General features: G+C 33.3%; 1 protein-coding gene and 1 pseudogene across 2 annotated transcripts; both read right to left on the bottom strand.

Annotated features, from left to right (window-relative positions):
- Positions 1 to 695: 695 nt before the first annotated feature.
- On the bottom strand, positions 696 to 24546 carry LOC18602030 (uncharacterized). Of its 2 annotated transcripts, none has more exons than XM_007033170.3 (12): positions 23507 to 24546; positions 15813 to 15871; positions 9393 to 10142; positions 3975 to 5865; positions 3564 to 3598; positions 2941 to 2994; positions 2737 to 2819; positions 2313 to 2409; positions 1723 to 1815; positions 1505 to 1609; positions 1185 to 1417; positions 696 to 1089 (listed from the first exon to the last, which is right to left on the bottom strand). In XM_007033170.3, exons 1-12 carry the CDS (start codon positions 24510 to 24512, stop codon positions 918 to 920), a joined length of 4578 nt encoding a protein of 1525 aa, XP_007033232.3. In that variant the 5' UTR covers positions 24513 to 24546; the 3' UTR covers positions 696 to 917. The 2 variants fall into 2 exon arrangements, with proteins under 2 accessions (XP_007033232.3, XP_088661232.1); XM_088805106.1 differs by having other exon boundaries at positions 946 to 1085.
- On the bottom strand, positions 21731 to 22663 carry LOC148763252 (osmotin-like protein; annotated as a pseudogene).
- Positions 24547 to 26164: the final 1618 nt, after the last annotated feature.

Raw genomic sequence — 26164 nt, 5'->3', positions numbered from 1 at the left:
CCGTATTGGCTTCACAATATACGTGGGTGACTTTGACTTCCCATTGTCTCTGTAACATCTCCTGAATTGCTGTGAGTAAGTCCATCTTGTTATCCACTTGATGCCAAAGTTTACGAATCCTTGACTCCCAAGCCAATTTCAACCCATAGTTTTCTCCCCACAATTCCACTCTATAAGAAGGATGTAAACCCAAATTTATTACAAATCCATTTATCCAAAAGCCTTCATGACACCGAATAACCCCACTAGTAGTGGCTTTACGGATTGAGTGTTGGAACGCCCCATTTGTGTTTAGAGTTACCCATCCTGAAAGGGGAGTTTGCCAGCCAACAAGAGTCTCTTTCTTATGTACCAAAGATCCAATTAAACTGTCCAGCTCAGTAAAAGAGATACGTGTTGAAATCGACATACTTTGAATCAAATGCAAACGATTCACAGAAACGGCTTTGGCTTTAAAAATAAAAACATTGCGCCACTTCGACGTAAGCCAACAAGTAATGCCAAAGATGGTGACCCACGAACAAACAAACAGTTGTCATTTAAATTTGCAGACAACCAGTGCGTTAATGACAATGTAAAAAAGCACTTTTTGTCTCTGGAAGGAACAAGCCGAGACCACACCATCAATCTATATCATTTCCACTTAGGGAATTTCACTTAAATCTTACCCATTTTTTATAAGTAACAATCCCCTAATATCTCTGCAAGAAATTTAATATATCTTCGGTAGAAAAATTTCTTTTAGAAATAGTTTTGGTGTTGCAAAATATTTATCTTTTTTCACAACATAAAAGGTATTTTGCCACAACAAGCGATTACAAACTCCATATTGTAGTAAGAATGGACACATAAATTGTGTCACAAATACTTTTGATTGAACAATACTGACTGCAGTAAAAGGTTACAACAACTGTACCTTACTTTACCGTCTGTTTTGCTCTAAATTCCGGTTGAAAAAGACTTCCCTCGTAAATGTCAAGTAAGGTACGATGTCGAAAATGAGCCATGTCTTTTGGGGAGAAAGGAAAACAATCACCATGTGTAAGGCAATCCGCATACTTCATCACAAAGAGGGCACAATCTACCTGACTATCATATTCAGGAAAAGATCGATTGTTAGAATAAGATACCAAAAGAAAAAGTGGCATGTTCTAAAATTTGGAAAAAAGAAAAAAAATGCTTACTTCTCTTGCATAGGAATATCAGTTGGCACTTGAAATTGCCATTCATTTGCATTATCATAACCCAAAAATGGCAGCAGAGATCCTTTAAACCACCTTGAGATTTTGTCCACTACATCTTTAGTGAACATTTGTATCCAAAAAGAGCGATATGAATCTAACCATACTAATTTCTGCTTCTTGGTATCCACATAAAAAAGAATCCAATGGCTCAAAAAACACAAGGGTAGAAACAGCTACAACCACGAAAAGTACGAGCATATAACTACATATACAATTATACATAGCCAAAGAACTTAACTATGCTCAAACATGAAGCTCACCTTCTCTGCATCTTTTAACTCTACAATCTTGTCTTGTTTCTTTTCGACCGAGGATTTCAACTTGTCTAGTAGTACGGAATCTGTTTTGCTTTCTTTGATTAAGCGCTTCGGATGCGTGCATAAGAGATCGGTTGTTTATTCAGTACTAACCATAATAATACGTAATACCAATTTCAATTCAAAAAGTAATCTAATTCAAGATCAATGAAGGTCCTTACTGCTATAGAAGAGTCAAATGAATAGTGCTTCACGTACATATCAGGAAACCTCTCAGTCCTCCTCTTAAGCAATTCAAAGAATTCATTAACAACCTTGAGACATATCAAAAGCATAGTTAATTATTACTTTTTCTGTCCCATTTAACTTACCATAATTGTTTTGACTTTTTGTGATTATAGAATTTTCAATGTGACGTTTATTGCATATCTAAAAACTACTTCATTTAAATTTATTTAAAATATAGGGGGACTTGAATTTTGACCATATAATTTGGACAAAAGTGGGAACAAGTGAAAGAAGGGGACAATCAATATATCTGCAACCATCTTTAATTAGGCATAACTATAGGTACTATAGGAAGAGGAGTATAAATTGGTGCCTGCAAAAAAATGGGGCATACCAAATATTTTGAATGAAATCTAATTCATTTTACCACCCTTCACCCCTAAAGACTCAAGTCTATAACATTGTCTAGTTACAAGCATCCTCAGTCTTGACAGCCAAGCTAAGAGCCCTTTTCTGGTTGATGATTTGGCTACCACATGTCAAATATTTGCTTAATGTTATACTATAGCAAGTATTCACTTACCGAATCATCAATATAGTATTTATGTCGAAATTCTTTGTCATGAGGGATAATGAGTAATGGTTCCACGTTGATCATCTTATCTCGTACAACCGAATCCCTTTAAGAAACAAATTTTGTAAGTAAGTTGTTCAATAAAAATTACCCTAAAGGTATCATAACAATCGTGCCATATTTAGCCTTCATAGGGCTCCTTTTCACTCTTACTTCACCATCTTTATTATTTTTATCTCTCTATTTACTTATTGATTTGATCTTTGGTGAGTATTTCCAAGAACAAACTCTCGTTATTCTCTAATTGTTTCTATTTTACATACAAGTCATTCGACTAAGTGCCACTGTGAACAATTACAATAATAATTTGACTTTAAAATAAATGATAATCACATTGTATGTCATATTAAAGCTAATAATAATAATAACTTACCCACTCAATCCGGAACTTTCCCATCTCCTTATTTGTTTTTCCTCGTCTGGTGTAAAAGGTGAAACTAAATATGCCCGAATATCCTTTAGAAAGAATTTGTCAACAGGCCACAACGATTACGTAATAATTAATGTATTGGTATATTTTGCAAGTGTTTTTTTTCCTTAAATAACAAATATATATAGTATAAAATAGAGTACAAACCTCCTCAGACCACGGTCTTGGCTCTGTTTTTCTCCATGTTGCTTTATCATCAGGCTTGAAAGAAGACCATGGTAAAAGATTAACAATATGACTGAATATCGTTTGTCAGTTATAAATAAGGAAAATTATGTACCATAAAAAGTATAAATAGCCAAAAATTATAGTTCAACTACCATTTCTAACATGAAAATAATATATATTATTACATGCGTTCAAGTAAAGTTGTAAAAACCTAATCGTAGTTTAATACTTGCATACCATTTATCATTTTCAAACTATAAAAAACGTGAAGTAAATGTTATATTATGTTTCCCACATCAATAGAATTTTGAAAATCCACTTACTAACCTAGGAAATTGAGAAACCAAATTATCTTATTTGAGAAGGAAAAATTGTTGCGAGACAAACAAAACAGCTGGTATAAAATAAACATATGGCTAAAAAATCAAGGCAAGTAATAAACAACTAAACAAATGAAAGCACTAAAGCTTCCCAAAACAGGCCTAAAGAGAAAGGGGGTAACGGGCAGCTAGCCAGTTGAAACAAATTAGGGGCAAACATTGTTGTGGTGGCAGTTTGTCTCAAAAATTTACTATTGTTCCCAAATTCACAAATGTACCTACCATGATTTGCACATTTGCATGATTTGATTTGTTATCTGCAACAAAAAGTATGAAGGTCAAAACTATTGTCTCAAAATTGTTTTCTCCAGATCTAAACAAAAATGTATTGTTGCAACATTTTATGCTACAATGACTATGCGACATCATGAGAGTATCTAATATCTTGAAGTTGAGAAAGAAAATTAATCCTGTCGGTCTACAAACTAATATGTTGTTAATTGGGAAAAAAATGAAAAAGATTTAAAATACGAAGTAATATTCCTAATACATAATTGTTAATGGGATCCTCATAAAAAGATGATTTCACAAAAATATATGCCATTGAGGACAATTTCGAAAAGATCTTATTCTTAGATATTTAATCAAACATTAGATGATAAGAGGATTTAAACAAATTTAAATTGGACATACCTGTTTGAGGTGTCTCTAACCAATCCTGGCCGCATACAAATGCTTCTATGATCTCAGGACCCAAGTCACTATTCTTTGGATTTGTTATCAGAGTGCTAAAAGAAGAATGAGGTGGAGCGGTAGATACTCGAATTGCTAGGATATCACGAGCCATCCTACCAAGTCTAGGAAACTTTAGGGTATTGCTGCGCCACCAATCTAATATATCAAAGAACTCATCATTGTTATCTAAGGGAACTAATAAAGGCTCTTCTAAGTAACAATCAAGCTCTGACTTCCATGAGGCCACATCATCAAATTTTTTCTTTGATGCATATCTCCAGAAGGACTTCAAGATAGAATCATCAGCACTTTGTGTTGTTGAGCAGCTAGAATCACCAAATATGGCAGTAGGTGATATTTGGTTGTCAAGTTCATTGGCATAATTATCATAAACATCCATTAGAAGTTTATGAAATTTGTTCAACTCCATCTTGCTATTACGACCATAAATCTCACCATACATAACCTCCACAAATTTAAATTTTAACCGTGGGTCAAGAACAGTTGCAATAGCAAAAACCAAATGATGGGTGGTCCAATAGTTATCAAATTTCATCTTCATCAACTTCATACGCGGATAATTGGTTTTCTCCAACTGAAGAAACTTCCTATACATACCACAGAGCTTGGGAAAGTACACATTTGCAGTAAGAGATTGATCAATTCCCCCAAAACAACTTAAACTTTCCTTCAAACAACTGTGCATCAATAGTGCCTTATCCCATTCCTCCTTGGACAAGATTATTCCGAAATTATCATCACTTTGCTCTACTTGAAAAAATACTTCTCTTGATTCCAAAGCCCAATCAAGCATTTCAAAGCCTGAATCCAACCTTAAAGGACAATCATCCCTTGATTTGCCACCTAGCAACTTTAGTTGATTTACTGCATCTTGAAACTTCAATCTCTCCGATGGCTTTTCACTGACATATTCAATCAATTTCCTTATTTTTAAAAGTAAATCATCTATCTCATGTAATCCGTCCTCAATGAGAGTGCAACTATTGTAACAACCACCGGAAGGAAGGGAAGCTTGGCCAACCGCCGGAAGACAATTTTCTTTTATTTGTTCAACTATATCATCACTCAAACCTAAGCTATTGACAGTTATGGAGCATATTTTCTTACTGATATTCCACTCTAAAAGTGAGCTTCGAATGATTCCACTGACAGTCTGACTATCATAGACACGGTCTAAAAGTTTGAAGGCAATAATGTTCTTTTTCAATTCCCAATCATCATTAATAAAGTATGCTACCAAACAACAATACACATTCTTCTTAAGATTGTCTTCCCCAAATCTAATCGCTAAACTGTAGTTGCAACCAAGCTGATCAAAATATTGGCGAAGTTTCTTTTTCTCTTCCTTGTAGATGCGATCTATGTCAGATAGAATACTTTCTCGTGATTGAAGTTCAAACATTGGCTGTAAAGTCCTCAAAAAGTTTTTGTAACATTCATCTTCAACCACATCCAATAGACATTGATTCTTGATGATTGTTGTAGCAAATTCAAGGCGAGTCCTTTCTGGATCAAAAATTGAGTTTCCTTCATTAGCACCTGGACTTGTTAAATCACTACTAATTTGTGTTGGAAATTTGATTTTCTTAATTGGACATCTCTCCAAATGATTTTTCAAGTGTGTGGTTCCACTCTTGCTTGACCCTGTAAACTTCTTATTACAATATTTACATTCAGCCCATTGTAATGCATTTTCTTCAAACTTAGTGAAGTGTTCCCAAACCTTAGATACTAGTTTTCTTCGTTTGGTGTGTGGGACTGTCAAAGTACCCCTGTTTTCTTTCACCATCTCGGGGTTAATATCCCTGCGATTCTTTTTTTTGGCTCCCTTTCAACAAGTAGAGTAGACAAAGTGAAAAATAAGATGTCTAGCCAAACACAAAAATCAGATTACTACCAGAATTACAAAACAATGAACTTGTTAAACCATTCTTGCTAATTGAAAGTCAAAAGTACTTAATTACAATTTGTTAAAATTGTTGATGAGTAATGTGCTGTCATATTTATTGAAGTTAGCTTTAGTTAATGTGACTTGAATAAATGAATGAAAAACTAGAGTTAAGTGTGTAGTTCAATTAAGTTGGGTTTCCTAGTAGGTTAAGAGTCATTTTTGTAAAGTAAAAATAGGAGTATTATGTGTTGGAACATTAAGCGAAGTTTTTGAATGAAGGTTTAAGACACCATTCTCTATTTTATCCTCTCCTTACTGCAGAAAATTTCAGCGAACAAAAATCCACCAAATCCAATATAATATCGTGTGTTTAGATAAAAAAAAAAAAATCATCTCATCAGAGTAAAGAAAAGTGAAGAATAGAAGAGAAGTAGTTTGAAGACGGATAGTCATGGCCACCACAAGTAGTCCATCAATCATCAATAGCACAGTCTATTGCAACGTACATGTTCCTTTGTTTGAAGTAGAAAATTATGATTTTCGGGTCATAAAAAAGGAGATTTTGTTCTTATCTTTGGATGTCCTAGATTTAATTAAAAATGGGTATGAAGAATCCTGCATCGACTGCACATCTGTTTTAGATAAACAACTTCATGAATTGAAGAAGCAAAAAATCACAGATGCTGGAGTTCTTGGGATAATTCAAATGGGAGACTCTCCAACTATATTTCCATGGATTAGGAGAGCAAAGAAATCCAAGGAAGCATGGGAAATTCTTCAACAAGAATTTGAGGGACATTCAAAGGTGAGAATTTTAAACTCTAATCTCTTAAGAGAGATGATTTGGAGAATTAAAAATGAAAGAGAATGAAAGCTTGAATGATTATCATAATAGATTGTGTGACTTGGTGAATCAAATGAAATCACATGGGGACACGATTGAAAAACGTAGAGTTGTTGATAAAATTCTTATTAGCTTGATTAAAAAATTCGACCCTATAGTGGCTGTTATTGAAGAAACTAAAGATTTATCAACCACGATTGTTCAAGGGTTGATGGGTTCTTTGAGATCCTATGAGCAAAGGCTGTTATGTCGATTCGAAAACTTTGTTGAGACTGCATTTCAATCTAAGCTCACTATTCATTCCAAGAATATTGTGAATAAACATTCAACCCAAAATAAAAGTGAGTCTGCTAGAGGTGGCAGATTTGGAAGAGGTAGAGGAAGAGGAAGAAATTCACGTGGAAGAGGTAGAGGAAGAGGAAGAAATTCACGAGGAAGAGGTAGAAGCAATTATGGGGGACAAGGTAGCGATGAAGGATCCAAAAAATGGTGTGGAATTTGTAAGAAGAACAATCATGAAGAGAAAGATTGTTGGAACAAAGGAAAGGCACAGTGATATGATTGCAAGAAGTTCGATCTTATGCAGAAAGATTGTCAGTTTGGCAATCAACAACAAGCTGCGTTTACAGAAGAATAAAAAGATGATGGGAATATATTCTTTGCTTGTCAAAAGGCTTTTGAGGAGCAGAAAAATGTATGGTATATGGACAGTGGCTGTAGTAATCACATGACAGAAGACAAAGAAGCTTTTCTTGACATGGATTCATCATTCAGCTCAAAGGTGAAATTGGGCAATGGTGAAAATGTTGAAGTTAAAGGCAAGGGGAGCATTGGAGTTGAAGCAAAGCCATTCAAGATACTCTTTATGTGCCAAAGTCGGAAGAAAATTTCTGAACATTGGATAACTTTTGAAGCATGAGTGTTCTCTTCAATTTGAGAATTGGGAGTGCAAAATTTTTTATTCAAAAGGAAAAATTGTTATTGTCATTAAAATGACCAAGAATAGAAGCTTTCCACTTACTGTCAAGTATGCGAAGAATGTTAGCTTGATGGCTAGAGAGGTTAATGACTCTTGGTTGTGACATAAGAGGCTTGGGAACTTAAACTACAATAGTCTTAAGTTGCTTTCTCAAAAGAACTTGCTGTATGGGTTGCCAACAATTGAAGAAAAAATCTGTTGTGTGTGAAGTTTGTGTGCTTGGCAAACACCACCGCCAACCATTTCCAAAGGAGGGTGCATGGAGAGCTAAACAAGTGTTGGAATTGGTACACACTGACGTGTGTGGTCCCATGAACAGCTTGTATCATGCTCAAAACAAGTATTGTTTATTGGTGACTATTCTCACATGACATGGGTTTATTTCATGAGACAAAGATATGAAGTATTTGTCATTTTTAAGAGGTTTAAAGCACTTGTTGTGCGACAAAGTGGTGGTTTATAAAAGTGTTGAAAAGTGATAGGAAAAAAAGTACACCTCCAATGAATTTGATAAATATTGTGATGAAGAAGAAAGTGTGGAAGGCAACTGACTGTTGGGTATACATCACAACCAAATGGTGTATCTGAAAGAAAGAATCAAATCATGATGGAGATGGCTAAGTCCATGTTGTTCGAGAAAGGGATACCCAAAAGTGTTTGGCTTGAGGCTATTAATAGAGCTGTGTATTTGCTGAATAGATGTCCAACAAGAGCTTTGTGGAATATGACTCCAATTGAAGTAGGGTGTGGAAGAAAACCTTCGAAGAACCACCTTAAAATTTTTGGTTGTGTTTCCTATGCTTAAGTTCCCAAAAGAAGAGAGCAAAGCTCGATGGAACTAGTGACAAATGTATCTGTATTGGCTATAGCTCCATGTAAAAGAGCTATAGTGTATGGAACTTGAAGACTAGCAAAGTGATAATTAGTCGGGATGTGATATTTGATGAGAAAGCTTTGTTGAGTGGTTGTGGTATTTGCCCTGCTACTGAGCATTCACTGATATGTAGCAAGATTATCAAATTTTTATAAGATTTTTTTATAATAAAATGAAGATGAAATCTGTAGAATATTAAAAAAGGAAAGAAAGATTGTTATGCGTTGTCATCTATGATCTTTTGAATAAGAGAAAAGTCTATTTATAGGTATAGGTAATTGTTCTTAACAAATACAATTGACTTATTTCAAACAAATATAATTATCTATATCCAATAGCCATAACCATTGATTTTACAACCGACATGTCTGTTTATTTTTAATAAATATAATTGTCTATTTTTAATGATCATAATAATTAGTTGCATAAAAACTTTCGACAACAATTAAAAAATAAATTAAAATAAATAAATGCAATTTATTATTTAATCACTTACAAGTGTGAAGTGTCAAATTAAATATTTATTAATTTTATTAATTTCAAGACCAACTACAGGTTAGAAAGCTCATTCCACTTTGGTCCAATTAGTATTAATTCATTCTCCTATTCATTTAAAGAAATTTTTTTTATCCAACGTGAGATTGTGTCTCACATTTATTATTGTTGAAAATGTTCATCAGATTTTACTGTCATTGATTAAAAATATGGGTGCTAATCTAAGATTAAGAATCAAATGATAACGTCAACACAAAATTTAAAAAGTGTACCTGCTTAGCTTGAAGATTCTCTGTTCCTACGTGATGATGGTCCTTTGCGTCAGTTGTATTCAGTGATCTTGTTTCATTTGAATTGAACAAATTATGACAAGTAGCTGAAGCTGGAACTGGAAGAGAGGTTCTTGTAGCCAATGTCACTACCGGAATACTGTTTGAAATGGTTTGTTTCCGGACACCCACTGATCCAGTACCATTAACTACTCTTGGTGCTACAAACTTTTTCTTCATATTTTCCAAGTTGTGTAAGATACGGTCTTTCAACAATTCTTTGTCCTCTAAATTCTTCTTAGAGGAAGGGAAATAGAATTCTAGCACATAAACATCATCACCAACATAACGGTTGCAAAAACTGATCGCGAGAGCAGCTCGAGAACCAAATTCCCTTGCAGCAGCAGCAAATGGGTACTCACTTCCATCAAGCTCCGTAATATCTTGAATGAAAAGGCTCTCATTTGATTGAAGCAGTTTTCCAGCAATAGCTTGCCCTTCTACCAACTCATGTGCGTCACATGTATCCATGAACTTTTGAGAAGCCTGATCATCACTATCATGAAAAGCATGATATGGGATGAATAGAGTACCTTTCTTGTATGAGTCAGGCATAATTTCTGTTGGGAGTGGCTTTATATTAGCCCAAGAAGTCCACGTTAAGCCCAGTGGCAGCTCATATTCCAAACATACATATTCCAGTATGTCATACATCTCAGCAACAGCAGCAACCCGGTTCAATGTAAAACATTGCTAATAAGTTATTAGAATGGATATCTTTAAAAATAATAAAAGAAAATATCGTTTAGGAAAAGCATATCCTATCCTCAAGTTAACACTTTTTCCTCATCTAATTTCACATCCAATTTCTAATTTGCAGTATGCAATACCTCCCGATATATATATATATATATGGGATATACACAATTTAAAAGGAAAATAAAATACTTTTTGCTAGGTTAATATTTTCTTTAGAACTGTTAAAGATTATGCTTCTATCAAGAAACCTTGCAGATAATCTAGATAAGTCATTGTCTTAGATAAGTGACATAGTCTAGATAAATTAGATAGCTTCATGTTTAGCCATAGTTTTTTTGTATTTGAAATATGTTTTATCAACAAAGTTTGTATATATATCAACAAAATGCCTATCGACATAACAATATAAATAACCCTTGTATAGCTTTGAAGTGAATAAGACTGAACAATCAGATTTTTTTCATTCTTAAACTCTTAACCTTTTCACATGATATCAGAGTTAGGCTTTGCCTCAGAGATGGAAAAATCTTCTGCCTCAAAGTTAGTGAACTGACCTTCTACAGACCCACTGTCACCTTACTCTCTTCATCACTCTGATCATCATGGATCAGTAGTGATAAATCCAAAACTAACTTCAACCAATTATGTCCCTTGGAGCTAGTCCTTTCAATTAGCTCTATCCATTAGAAATAAGTCTGGTTTTATTGATGGCACCATATCAGAACCAGCCAAAGATGATGAATCATATGTGCCATGGACAAAATGCAACAATTTGATTGTTGCCTGGTTACTAGAATCCATTTCGCCTCCTATTGCTTTAACAATCTTTTACATGAAGTCTGCATCAGATATTTGAGAAACTTTAAAAAAGAGATTTTCCCAGTCAGATGATGCACGGGTATGTAATTTACAATTCACACTTTCAAATATATCACAAGGCACAAGGTCTGTAGATGAATATTTTACAGAACTTAATGGGGTTTGGGAAGAACTTAGAAATTTTAGGCCAATGCCTCGTTGTTCTTGTGGTGAATGCAATCAAGAGTGTTTTCAAAAATATGTTCAACAATGTCAAAAGGATAATGTCTTTAAATTTTTGAATGGACTTAACGAGAGTTATGCAGGTTTAAGATCTCAAATTGTGATGATCAAGCCTTTTCCTTCACTAGATGAGGCTTATAACTTGATCTTAAGAAAGGAATCTTAGAGGAGCATCCATATACAATCACAGCCCCTTATTCAGACATCTGTTATGACAAGTACTTATATTGATGGGAAAAAGAAAAATAAAGGTGATCTATCATGCAATCATTGTGGTAAAAATGGCCATACAAAAGATAATTGTTATAAGCTGATCGGTTTTCCTCCTGACTTCAAGTTTACAAAAGGTAAAAATAATCTTAGGAAATCTGTCAACAATGTTGTTCAAGATTCACACACAAAACAGGGTGAACATGATACTGTTAGTGCTATGTCTCAATTGTCATTAATCAAGGATCAAGTTCGAACACTCATGTCAACTCTCAATGAGAATGGTGAAACTAGTATTAATAATGATAACTTTACCTTAACCAGTGAACAACCAAAGGCCTTATTAGTCAATTGCACAATTGCAGGTTTGATTTCTAACTGTATCAGTTATATGGATCAAAATGAAAAGGTAAATAACTCATCGAAAATCATTGCTTCTATCATAAAATCAGACTCTTGGATCATTGACACTAGTGCATCAGATCATATAACCTATTCTTTAAGTTCTTTTACACAAGCCAAACCTATTCATAATGCATTTGTGCAAATGCCAGACAATTCTAGAGCCTTAGTGAGTCATATAAGAGCAGTCAAAATAACATCTTCCTTGACACTAAAAAATGTTCTTTATGTTCCATCATTTAGATTCAGTTTGATATCTGTCAGTAAATTGACAGAGAATGAACAAAATTGTTTGATATTTACTGATTTTCACTGCATAATTCAGGAAATCAAATCATGGACTATGATTGGTCTTGCTAAGATGGAAGCTGGACTTTATTTTTTGCAAGGAAAGCCTCAATCAAATGGATTTGTCCAAGCCATGAAAATATTAGCAGATTTGCCTCTAAGCAGTTTTCACCAATTTCTTTAGATCATTCTTCAAATTTTTCTGGTATTTATAATTTTGTAGTTGAAAAGTTTGATATTTGGCATTTGAGGTTGGGACATGCTCCTCCAGCTATAATAAGAAAAATTCAAATGATTTATCCCTCCATTTCATTTGTTGAAAATAATTTTTGTTCAATCTGTCCATTGGCAAAATAGAAAAAACTTAAGTTTCCTATTCATTTTAAAAACACTGTCATGCCATTTGAACTATTACACATGGATATATGGGGACCATATGCAGTATCCACTATCAAAAATCAACACTATTTTTTAACTATAGTGGATGATTATTCAAAATTTACCGGGATATATCGTATGAAAGCCAAGTCAGATGTTTTGACCATTGTCCCTGCCTTTTACAATTTGATAAATACACAATTCAATGTTAAGATCAAGCAAATCAGATCAGATCATGGAACTGAATTTAATTTGAAAGATTTTTTATTTCCCATGGCATACTGCATCAAACATCCTATGTTGAGACACCTCAACAAAATGGGGTGGTTCAGAGAAAACATAAACATTTACTCAATATTGCTAGATCTCTCATGTTTCAAGTTTCTTTACCTTTAAAATTTTAGGGAGATTTTGTTTTAGTAGCAGCACATACTATAAACAGAATACCTTTTCCAGTTTTGCAAAATAAATCTCCTTATGAAATGTTATTTAACAAAAAACTAGATTATTCTCATTGTAGGGTGTTTGGATATTTATGTTTTGCCTCAACACTTGTTCATCAAAGGAAGAAATTTTATCATAGGGCAAGAAAATGCATCATGATAGGCTACCTTGTGGGAATCAAAGGTTACAAGTTGTATGATCTGCAAACTCATAATATTTTTGTTTCTAGGAATGTTAGTTTCTTTGAACACATTTTTCCTTTCAAGAATGTTGATTTTGCACCTAATAGTCATGAATATATTCAATTCTTTTCAAAAATAAAACCTGGTTCTAACATTCCATTTCCAATTTCTCATCCAGATTCATCTTGCTATATGGATTATGACATTTCTATGCATTTTCCTTTTAATGCATCTTTATCTGATCAGCATGTTCATCACACTTCCCCTATGCATTTTGATCGTATAACTCGATAGATAGACTCTACTAATAATGATGCAGTTGTTGATAATCACCAAATCATTGTTTCTGATCATTTTAAAAATATGGACCAAAATGCCCCTGATCAACCAATAACTATTCTTTCTGATGATCCTACTTCTCCTTTGGATTCTAATCACCCCCCATCATCGAGAAGAAGCACAAGGCCAAAACACTTACCCAAATACTTAGAAGCTTACCAGCACACTCTTCCCTCACACACAAACACAGTGACAACACATCCTATTACCAAATTCATTTCCACTAATCAGTTATCTCAACCACATAAGGCCTTCACAACATCTCTCACTCATATTCATGAACCTAAAAACTTCCATCAAGCTAGTCAACATTCTCAATGGCAAATTGCTATGAAGGAAGAGCTTAATGCCTTAGAAGATAATGGGACATGGTCTATAGTACCATTACCTACTGGTGCTCACACTGTTGGTTACAAATGGATTTATAAGGTTAAGTTACATCTTGATGGTACTGTGAAGAGATACAAAGCAAGACTGGTTGTTAAGGGATACAGTCAAAAGGAGGGGTTTGACTTTAATGAAACTTTCAGCCCTGTTGCAAAGCAGACTACAGTGAGAACACTCTTGGCCATAGCTGCAATTCGACAATGGCATTTGTTTCAGTTGGACATTGATAATGCTTTTCTCAATGGAGATTTAGATGAAATTGTATACATGGACATTCTAGAAGGGTACAACCTAAAAAGGAATATCCTCAAACCTCTAAATTGGTTTGCAAATTAAACAAGTCCTTATATGGACTGAAACAGGCTTCCAAGCAGTGGAATTGCAAATTTACTGAGGTTGTGCTCTGATATGGTTTTCAGCAGTCAAGGTTAGACTACAGCTTGTTCACCAAAGCAACCGATAATGGTGAGTTCTTAGCTCTTTTGGTATATGTTGATGATATTTTGATAACTAGTTCTTCGATGAATTTAGCTGATGATGTGAAATCTTTCCTACAAAGCAAGTTTAAACTAAAGGAGTTGGGAAATCCTAAATACTTCCTTGGCCTATAAGTTGCTACATCAGATGCTAGAATTACTGTGTGCCAAAGAAAATATACACTTGACTTACTATATGACTATGGATTTCTTGGTGCAAAACCACTCTTAACACTTATTGATTACAACCATAAGTTGGTTAGAGATGATGGTAATTTGGTCTTGGCAGACTGTACATTGTACAGGCAGCTCATTGGCAAACTAGTCTATCTTACCTTCACCAAACCTGACATTACTTTGTACAAGTATTGTCACAATTTATGGATAGGCCAACTATTGATCATTTGCAGGCTACATTTAGGGTTCTTAAATACTTAAAGAATGCCCCAAGACAGGGCATTTTATTTTCATCTAAATCTACCTTACACTTGACAGCATTCACAGATAGTGATTAAGCAGGCTGCAAAGATACTAGGAGATCAGTGATAGGCTTTGGAGTATTTCTTGGAGACTCACTTATCAGTTGGAAGTCTAAGAAACAGGCTGTGGTTACTAGAAGCTCCACAAATGCAGAATATAGAGCTATGGCAGTTGCTGCTTGTGAAGTTATTTGGCTACTTTGTTTATTAAAAGACTTTGGAATTCATCACAACAAAGCTGTTGACTTATTTTGTGACAATCAATCAGCTTTGCATATCTGTAAGAATCCAACGTTTCATAAGAGGACAAAGCACATAGAGATTGATTGTCACTTCATAAGAGACAAAGTTCAACAAAAGATCATATTACCTCTCCACATTTCTATAGTCAACCAAGTTGCAAACCTATTCACTAAAGCTTTCCCACCAGCACAGTTCTATGGTTTATTGAGCAAGTTGAGCATCATTGACATCCGTGCTCCAATTGAGGGGGGTGTTAAAGATTATGCTTCTATCAAGAAACTTTGCAGATAATCTAGATAGGTCATTGTCTTAGATAAGTGACATAATCTAGATAAATCAGATAGCTTCATGTTTAGCCATAGTTTTTTCGTATTTGAAATATGTTTTATCAATAAAGTTTGCATATATCAGCAGAATGCCTATCGGCATAACAATATAAATAACCCTTTTATATCTTTGAAGTGAATAAGACAGAACAATCAGATGTTTTCCATTCTTAAACTCCTAACCTTTTCACAAGAACAGGACAGTTGAAGCATCAAGTGAGTAAGTTCTAATTTGTTTTATATTTTATTATATATCATTGGAAGAAATTGCAAATAATATACATATAGTACTTAATTATGAGTATAGAAGGAAAAACATATAGCAATTTTTCAATCTCATTTTAAATTATAGTAATATAATTAAAAAATATTACTAGTTTTGCTTTTTAAAGTCAATTTGAAAGTTTGGGCAAGTGTCATTCTATTTTAGGATTGAAAAAGAAAAACAAATGAGACAAAAAGATAATACCTCGGTTAAAACTTCAAAAGTTTGAAGTACATTGTTGTTCGAAGATTTTTGATGAAAACCTGAAATAGAGGTTAACAAAAAATTTATCACTAGAAGAAAGAAAAATTCTTAATTTGAATAAGCAAAGAAAAGTTTTACGATATTCAAATTTAAATATTAGACAGTAACTTTAAAATTTCAACTTGAAAATCTCAGTTCAGAAGGATTTATATGATAAAATGGCTACCATTAGTACAAAAAATAATATTTTCAAAATTAAATTTCATAACATTTATACTTTGGAGATTTTTAAAGTAAATTTTCAATTAATTTAATAAAAGAATTTTGACTACTTGTGAAATCATTTCAACTACTATATTCTTATGATGGTGTAGATGGATCAATGAACTTCTTATCGCTTTATAACATATTGGTAGTGGTTGAAGCTATTAATTTGGAAAAATATATATCCATTGTAAATAAATGTATCATAGATTTTGTTTTTACTTGTTATTTGTTATTACTATTTTAAGGTAAAGTACTCCTACCTCTTTAGGTTTTGATCATAATTCACTCTTGGTCTATTAATATTAAAAATGGACATTTCACCCCAAAACTCCTGATGTTGTTAATATAGTTTATAAAAAGACTAAAATACCCTTATGTTTGTTCCTTACCTTCAAGGACCAATAGTAAAACCATTAGTGTAAATTTATTGAACTCAAAGACAGAAGTGCCATGTAAGCATATCACCACCATTATTGAACTCAAAGGCAGGACTGCCATGTAAGCATATCACCACCATTCATAACCATGTGCACATGCATGGTTGGAATGTCAACAAGCGTGTACACCACAAGCGACCTTACAGCATCTATGCATGTCTCATCTAGTATCAACATGCTGCTCTTACTTGCATTCGTGGCACTAGTGTTATGAGCCCACATTTTCAATCTAAAAGACATGCCTATTAAATAGAGTAATGTCCATATTTACATACCTAAGATCCACCTATCTCTTATTGATGTGAGATCCGTGACATTTTATCTCACCCAATTGTGCAACATCCTTGTTACATTGGCTTTTTACTCATAGAGGAGAAGGATCCTTATACTAGTTCGAGTCTACCCAATTCTATCTCTCATAGGGCTCACACATCAATGAAGATTTGGATCTGCTCTGATACCACTTGTCACGAGTCTATGTTTTTAACCTAAAAAGCATGCCTGTTACGTGGAGGAAGGTTTATATTTATATAATCAAGACCTACCCCATTTTTTATTGTTATGAAATTAATGACACTAGCATAAAGAAGGGAGACGCAATTGCCATGATCTTCGCCGTTGGTGACGTGGGCCATTTCTTGTGTAAGGTTTAGGGTTCGACAAGAAAGCGAGAGTATAAATTAAAGACTTTCGATTCATTGAAAATGTTCTTGTAATGAGTTATGCTAATAGACAACAAAAGACCAAGTTTTCAAACTGGAGGGAGAGGTAAGAGATTTAGGTATGATTACTTTAGCTTCCATTCAATGATTGAGTTGCCTTATAGCTTGGTATATTATTGTTGAGGAAGTTTTGAGTAAGAAAAGAAAGAGAAAGCGAAAAAAAAGATGAAGACTGTGGACGATAGTAACAATGGCAACAATAATAATTGGTTAGGTTTCTCTCTTTCGCTCCACATGAAAATAGAGGACTTTCTAAGTGATGCAACCATGGAAACTCATCAATATATGGAAGCCACAAAAGTGAGACAATGGCTTTGAGCTTCGACAACATGTACTACCATTAAAATGCAAACAAGAAAATCATTAGGCAACATTCTGTTAACCTTTTTTTTTTTTTTTGAAACAAGCTTTTCACCATTACTTTTGAATGAAAATCAACTCAAGTCTCTCCATTTTATGATCAATACAAATTAAATGCCCATACACAAAATTAAAAAAAAAAAAAAACAACATGCACCTCATTTATACATAGTCCAACAATTACACTTCAACACCATTGATTCTTAAATCCTAACTTATAGACATACATCAGGTACCATATAACACTAGAAATTAACATAACTAAGGTTCCCTCTTTTTTTTTTTTTTTTTTTGCTTAAAATCTCTCAAGAACTCAAGGTAAAGCAAGAAAACTAAGTTAATTATTACAAAATATATGAGTATCCTCAAATCAAAGAGAGAATATCTTGGGAAGAATATTTCCTTATGTAATCTTCTCTTATTTACTATTTACTTTACTTACATACCAAGTAAGCCTTTTGGATAGTTTTTTATTTTCATCAAGCAATTTAATTCCTTACTTAAATCTTATATATTTTCTACATGGCATTAGAGTCTAGTTATTTTTTCTTGTGAAAATTTTTTTATGGCAGAAAAATGAATTAAAACTCTCACTAACAACTTTGTTGGTAAAATATCTAGTTCTCAAAATTGGATTTTGGATAATGGGGCATCTAATCATATTGTATCAAATTCAAAGCTATTCAAATGCAAAAATCTAGAAAAATCTACTATGGAAGTTACACTACTAGATGAAAGAAAGTTACAAGTGAATTGTAGAGATATTCAACTAAATCCCAAAAATGTTTTAAAAAATGTTCCTTTCGTACCAAATTTCACTTGCAATTTAGTTTCAATTAGTAGAATTGCTCAAAATTTAAATTGTTTAATAATATTTTTTCGAATGGATGTATTTTATAAGGTTTTCTCGCCAAGAGACTAATTAGAGCAAGTAGAATGGAAAGGGGGCTCTATTATTTTGAAGTGAAAAAAAAGATTTGGGCAAATGTTGTGATATTAAAGAATCAACTAGAATTGTTACATAAAAAGTTGGGACATATCCCATTTTCTAGATTGAAAGGTTTATTTGATGTTCCATTTGAGATTAAAAGCTTTTTTCCATGCAATGCATGTCACAAGGCTAGACAAACTCAATTATCATTTCTTATTAATAGAAATAAATCAAGAAACTTATTTGAATTAGTCATTGTTGATGCTTAGGGACCATATGAGACTAGCACACATACTAAAGCTAACTATTTTGTTACTATTGTTAGTGATTGTTTGAGAGGTACTTGGATTTACTTAATGAAAACTAAAAGTGAAGCTCCATCGTTGTTTGATTAATTTTTGAAAATGGTGCAAACTCAATTTGGTATGCAAGTGAATTCAATTAATTAGATAATGCACAAGAGATCAAATATGGAGATTTCAAGAAACATGTTTAAAAAAAAAAGGAATTCTACATCAAACTAGCTGTACACACACACCTCAATAAAATGGGGTGGTGGAAAAAAAACACAGGTATATATTGAAAGTTGTAAGAGCATTTCATTTTCAGGCCAATCTACCTTTAAGATATTAGGGAGAATGTGTAATGACAATAGCATATTTGATAAATATCCTACCCTCATCAAGACTTGATGAAAAATCTCATATGAGCTTTTATTTAAAGAAAAACCCTTATATGATCATCTTAGAGTGTTTGGATGCTTATGCTAAGTCTATGTTAAACCTAAACCAAATGATAAGTTTATTGCAAGATCCAAAAAATATATGTTCTTAGGCTATATTGTGGGAAAAAAAGGCTATAAGGTAATAGAACTCAATACTAGAAAGTTCTTCAAATCTCGAGACATAATATTTTATAAGGATTTTTTTCCTTGTAAAATTGTATAACCTTTAGAAACAACAAAAATGCAATCATCAATAAACATGATTGAACCTAAAGAACCAATATGTGCACAAAATCAGCCTGACGATGTAGGAGACTCAATCAAGATAAAGGAAGAAGACATGAGAAAATCTGATCTTGAGATAGAAAATGAATCAATTGAAAGAGAAATAATAGTTGAGAACTCAAGACCACAAAAGGAAAGAAAAATGCCACAAAGATTTGGAGATTATGTAATGACTTGTAAGAAGATTATAGACCTTCCAACCAAGTCTACCACTCTTATCAACCAATTGTATGATAAAGATTCTCAAAATTCATTCATTTCTAAAAATCTCGTACTATCTTTTACTAACAATGCAAGATTGGAAGAAATGAATCTTAAGCTAGATACTGGTGAGAATGCTGTAAAAAATTCAGTGTGAAAAAAAGTAATGAATAAAGAGCTAAAAGTTATTTTTTCTAACAATACATGAAGCCTAGTTCAATTAGAAGAAAATGAGTTTTCAAAATTAAACGAAAAATTGATGGAACAATTGAAAGGTACAAAGCTCGATTAGTTGCAAAAGGTTACAGTCAAGTGGAGGGACTCGATTATAATGAAACATTTGGTCCAGTGGCTAAATTCACTATAGTGCGATGCTTGTTGGCTATTTCAGCAAATAAAGGATGGGAATTATATCAAATGGATATTGACAATGCTTTCTTACATAAGGAACTCAATGAAGAAGTAGCCATGAAACCTCCTTGAGGTATGAAAGTTCCTAATGATTCACTAGTTTGTAAGCTACATAAGTCCTTGTATGGACTCAAACAAGCACTATGATAATGGTTTGGAAAACTCTCCACTTTTCCTCTTAATTATAGTTTTAAACAAAATCCATGGGATCACTCACTATTCACACTTTCAAATGGAGATAGTTTCTTAGCAATATTTATCTACATGAATGATCTTATACTTGCTAGGAATAATGGAGATAAATGTACATAATTTAATAAATATTCCCAAACTTGTTTCAAAATAAAAAACCTAAGACCCTTGCATTATTTTTTAGGTTATAAGTTAAAAAGATCAAGATGGAATCTATGTGAATTAGCATAAATATGTAGGAGATATTATCAAAGAAGTAGGTTTTGAAGATGCAAATGTGGTGCAAACACCAATTCCACAGCAACACAATTTATCCAGTGAGATAAGGGACTTACTTTAGGATGTGACTACATACCGGAGACTTGTAGGGAGATTAATCCATTTGGTAATGACTCGATCGAACATCTCTTATGTTGTACAAGTCTTAAGCCAATCCATGCAGGCGCTAAGAGTTCTTTATCTTGCTATGGCAAAAATATTGGTTCTATATATCAAGAAATCTTCTGACCATGGTTTTTTTTATTCCAATATGAACTCATTTGAATTGAAGGCATACTATGACTCAGATTAAGCTACTTGTCCTACTACCCAACGTCTAGTTTCAAGAATGCTTAATTTTTTGAGAGACATTCTCATTAACTGGAAATCAAAGAAACAACAAACAGTATCTAGATCATCAGCTAAAGCTGAATATCGAACAATGATAGTGACAACTACAAAACTAGTTTAGTTATGTAATGTTTTAAAAGATCTGTCCTTTTCTATTACAAAACCTATTCTTCTATTCTGTGATAACAGTTAGCCATACACATTGCATCCAATCCAGTTTTTCACAAACGAGCTAAACATATTGAGCTTGATTGTCATTTTATTAGAGAACACGTTCAACAAAAGCTCCTAACTATCAATTTTGCTCCCTTACATAATCAAGTTGTAGATTTGTTAATCAAGAGACTCAGTGCTGAAACATTCAACTTATTGTTAAATCAACTCTCCACCAACTTGAGGGAGGCACAAGGCAAATACCCATAATATCAATGGTAAGCTTGATGAAGTTTGAGCTGATCACCCACATCGACTTGAGAAAGGCTATTACGAAATATACAAATATCTTCAAATCAATGAGAGAATATCTTGGGATTCCTTATGTACTTTTTTCTTATTTTCTTTTTACTTTATTTGTATTTCAAAGAAGTTCAAAGTTAGAATACTTCCTTACTTGTTATACTTTACTTATACACCAACTAGGTTTAGAACTAGTTGGTTATTATAAATAGCTTCTTAAGTAGCTTTTTATTTTCATCAAGTAATTTAGTTTTTTGCTTAAATCTTAGGTATTTTCTACATTAATATCCATCTATCCATCTCACTAATGACCAAAAATAACCTTAAGCACACTCGTGCATGAGCAAAGGGTTATCATGAGCATATGTAAACATGACAGGACAAGCATGCTTGAAAAACTCAAAGCCTTACATGTTTGAGGGCTATTGTAATGGTTTCAACAACAAAGCTCTTCTATACCGAAGGCTTCACATCTACTCTTACAATCCACGATTGGACCATAACTTGGCAATAATCGAAGCTGCAATTTTTTGTGACACATGGTGCGTAGATTAGCCTTACAGCTAACGACAAGGCAAAGGCCTTCACCTCTATGTGTGGTCATAGCCATGAGGAGGTTGAAATTGTTGACAAGATTGATAGCATAGGAAGAAAGGTCTTTGTGGCCACCATAATGGAGGTTGAACTGTGTTTGCATGATAGGGGTGGCCTTACCAAGGCCATTACATTCCATGTAGTGGCACAATCTCCTTTGACACAGTAAAAATGATCGTTGGAGTGGGTGAAGCCGATTTTAGCCCAGAGATGGTCAAACTAGTGGGCGATTGGTGCAGGCAAGGAAGAATGGGTCAAGGGTTATAGGGCAAAGGCACCTTATTTAAGGGAAGTTATGAAGTTAGAATAGTTAATTGGGTAATTGGGTACCATGAAGATGATTTTAATAATTTTTTTTATCTAATCGGGTATTTAAACGGCTTAGCGTAATTATAGGGTAGTGGGAATGTATTATGATTAGGGTTAGAGTAGTAATTTTTAAAATTATTCGGGTAGTTATTAGAGTTAGGGTATTTGATTTTTAATAAGGTTAGGGTTCGGGTCTTTCCAAATTAATGGGTATCCTACTCATTAATATCCCTAGTTAGGGGTAATTTACACTACTATTTATAATATATTATAATCTAATCACCAAAAAAGATTCTACTACAATCTTTCAAGAAGGTTAGAGGGGAAATTTATACTTTGAGATGAGTGTTCATTATTCATGCGCTAAGCAAATTAAAGATGAATATTCAGAATAACGACTTATTGAACCTTGAACAATTACAATAAATGGAAAGTTATTAAATCTAAGAGAACTATGAAATTATAGAATATTTTTCATTTTTTCAAAGTTATGTAGTATTTTATTTTATGTAATTACTATATATCATTTAAAAAATGCGAAAGAAGTAAAGTTCCTTTAGCAAGTTCATAAAATTATTTATTAAAATAATAATAATAATGAATATTAAAAATCAAAGCCAATAGATTGACAAACTTTATTAAAAACTTAAATATACAAAATTTTAAATAACTTAGACAAGTTTTAATCCATATTATTATAATCAGCATATTGATTAAAAATTATGATTAAATTTTTAACATCTAATAAAAATTTATAAATTTTTGTTTGTAAATACAATTTTTAATTCATTTTCATATATTTTGATCTAATCATAAAATTCTATTAATGTATCAATTTTGATTTTGACTTTACTTCGTATTTGGAGTAAAATTTTAGGAGGGCTTTTGAAATCAAACTTGTGAGGTTTTTCATTAAAAACAATTGAATAAAAATTATAAAAAAAAAGTACAACAGATTGAAAAAACTTGTTATATGAATTAAGTAAATATGAAATAATTTGAATAAATTTTTATGTTTATTTTATCTAAATATAATTATATTTTGTTTCCAAAAAATTGTGCAAAATTTTTCACAGTTTAATAAAAATCGATTAAATTTTGTGTCTAAATATTATTTTTAATTAATTGTTTATATATTGTTATTTTTCATTAAACTCTGCTAATTAATTGACTTTTAAAAAAATAAAGAAAAATACCTTGCATAGAGATTGAATGGTGTACGGAATCTGTGAATTTCCAAGCCGATATGATCACTGGTGGCCATCTCTCCACGCTAACCACCAAACACCCATTTTCCTTTTGGACAAAGCCGCCAGTTGGCTCTGACTGATTGAGTGGAAATGGAAGAAAACCAGCCGCGTGCAGGAGGGATCGCAACTGAGCCATCTCAACCCCGTTCATGCCATCACACTCAACCGCACACATCGATAGCGAGGTATAATTAATCGTTGAAAGATCTTCAAATTCTTCAAGTAATAATTCCAGGGGATCGACGAAATTAGAGTTATGGTTGGCCTCCTGCTCTACTGTAATCACAAATTCTGGCTTTATCTGCCCCAACTTAAACAATTCTCTCTCCATTGTTCCTGGCTGTGCCAACAATCTCTTCATTTTATACGCATACCTGACGATTACAATCTCATCCTCTGTTCGTCTGAATTCCAGTTCAGATGCGTCCACATCAGCCAAACTATTGGCGATAACCAGCTTAAATTCCCACTTAACGTTGACCCAAAATACCCGTAAAGCAAAACTCGTAATTGCTTCCTCAAAAAATGTTGCATATACATTTTTCAGCAAGGGTGGTGCGATAACACTTAAACGGATTGATGAAGGGCGGTCGGGTCCACGAGATGAGTTTTCAAGTAGGTCTTCCCAATCATCTGGATTTGGCAGAAGGAAGTCAATGATGTGGACTCGCTCCTTTCCCATGATAACACTGAGGATGGCCTTTTCGCAAATTGAACGATGCGGGTGTGGAAAATATACGAAGGGAATATTAGGATACAACCGGTAAGCTCGGCGGACTAAAGCTTCCGCCCAGCGTTTCCTTTTCTTAACGACGCTTTCTGCTTCGAGGGATTCCAGTTCGTTGGATGCAGGATTCCAGATCCTGTCCATGAGCTGATCGGCAAGTTTCAGGTTTCCATCTCGAAATGCTTGAGCGCAGGCCTTTAAGTAGACCAACACAGGAGACCTCATAACTATAAGCAATCCAATTGCCGGTACATCAGATCCGATCAGATAATATATATGAAAGGAAGAAACTTGGGGCTTCCCACAGACTAATGACAGACCAAATTCAAGCCAATTAAAAGGCGTCCAAGCAACATTTTACTTTTATTTTACTTTTAGTTCCACTTGTACATGTAATGTTTGACTCCGTCGTACATATGTTGGATAACATAATACTGTTATATACATTTGTTGAATGTTTACACTGTACAACAATGGATCCTCTCTTTAAGAATGTTTTTGACACAGGAGCTGTCCCACTCCCCCTCCTATTCTTAGACAGCTTTGCTGTCTGCTTTTTGTCTCATTCTCCTTTTACCTCGTGAAATTGAGTTCGATAAAGGGAGACACTGTACGCACCGACTCTGAGTTAAATGTTTGACTTTTTATGTATTTTTAGTTTAATTAAATTGTATTATGACATATTGTAACATCTAATATATATAATTAGGTTTTTATACAATAAATATATATTATTATGTCTTATGACTTTTATAATGAAAAACATAATCATTTAAAAAGGATTTTGTGAATAACTCATTAATTTTTTTTGAATTCATAAATGATAAGGAGAAGAAAACTCATAACATATTATTATAAGAGGAAATTGTAAGAAATGACCTTCATAGTAAGGTGATTTCAAAAATGATCGTCTCTATAATTTTAACCATTTTTAACCTTTTTTTTACACGACTTGATAAGAATACCCTTTAAACCAATCAATTCCAATGAAGGCACGTCTCAGTACCTTTTTTCTGTTCTCTCGCCATTCAACTTAAAATTCTAAAATTAAATCTCGATTTAGGATTAGCTATCCCTTCGTCTAGCTTTCCAACGCTATCGAGGTCTATATCGGCAGCCAACTTTCTCACGATCCCAAAGTGCAGAGATGACATCAAGGTATTTATTATGAGTTCTTGGGTTTATTTCGGGTTATTCATAGAACGAAAAAATTGGGTTTAGAAAATTATATGAGTTTGGAAACTCAAATCTGGCCGGGGGTAACGAAATCAATCAGTTTATAGGCGATGTGTGAATATTTGTTAGGTATTGAGTCACTGGTTATTAGTGTGTGTGACTAGATATTAGGAATCGTTACCTATTTATTTGACATTAGGTGCATGAATATTACGTGACTGAATATTTGTTGAACATTACGTGACTTGTTTATAGGCATTACATGACTGAATATTTGTTGAGCGTTGCATGACAGGCATTACGTGACTGAATGTTATGTGACTGAATATTTGTTGAGCATTGTGTGACTTGTTTATAGGCATTACGTAACTAAATATTTGTTGAGCGTTGCGTGATAGACATTATTTAATTGAATATTTGTTGAGCATTGTGTGACCTATTTGTAGGCATTGCGTGACTTTAGCTACCTAATGCTGAAGGTGCTTATCTACTGATTCAGCCCCTTTAATAACAAATTGTGTAAAATTAGAAGAGAAATAGGCTAAAGCTGTTTGGTAAACTGTTTACCAAATTAAATTATATAAACTGTAATTTCAGTTAAAATTACCATAAAAGATGTTAAGTGTCATCTTCAATAACCTAATAAGCTATAATGTAATGCTTAAAGTTTATATATAATTTCAGATGTTAAAATCAAAGAA

This window comes from Theobroma cacao, chromosome 4, assembly GCF_053813885.1.
Source record: "Theobroma cacao isolate CCN51 chromosome 4, ASM5381388v1, whole genome shotgun sequence".
Classification (NCBI taxonomy): Eukaryota; Viridiplantae; Streptophyta; class Magnoliopsida; order Malvales; family Malvaceae; genus Theobroma; species Theobroma cacao.
This window is presented reverse-complemented; position numbering and strand designations above follow the sequence as displayed.

Coding starts and splice junctions, on each gene's coding strand:
- LOC18602030 (XM_007033170.3), bottom strand. CDS start 24,512: ATGAGGTCTCCTGTGTTGGTCTACTTAAAGGCCTGCGCTCAAGCATTT. Junction 1,816..2,312: donor AATACTATATTGATGATTCG/GTAAGTGAATAC, acceptor ATATGTCTCAAG/GTTGTTAATGAATTCTTTGA. Junction 1,418..1,504: donor AGTTAAAAGATGCAGAGAAG/GTGAGCTTCATG, acceptor TCGTGGTTGTAG/CTGTTTCTACCCTTGTGTTT.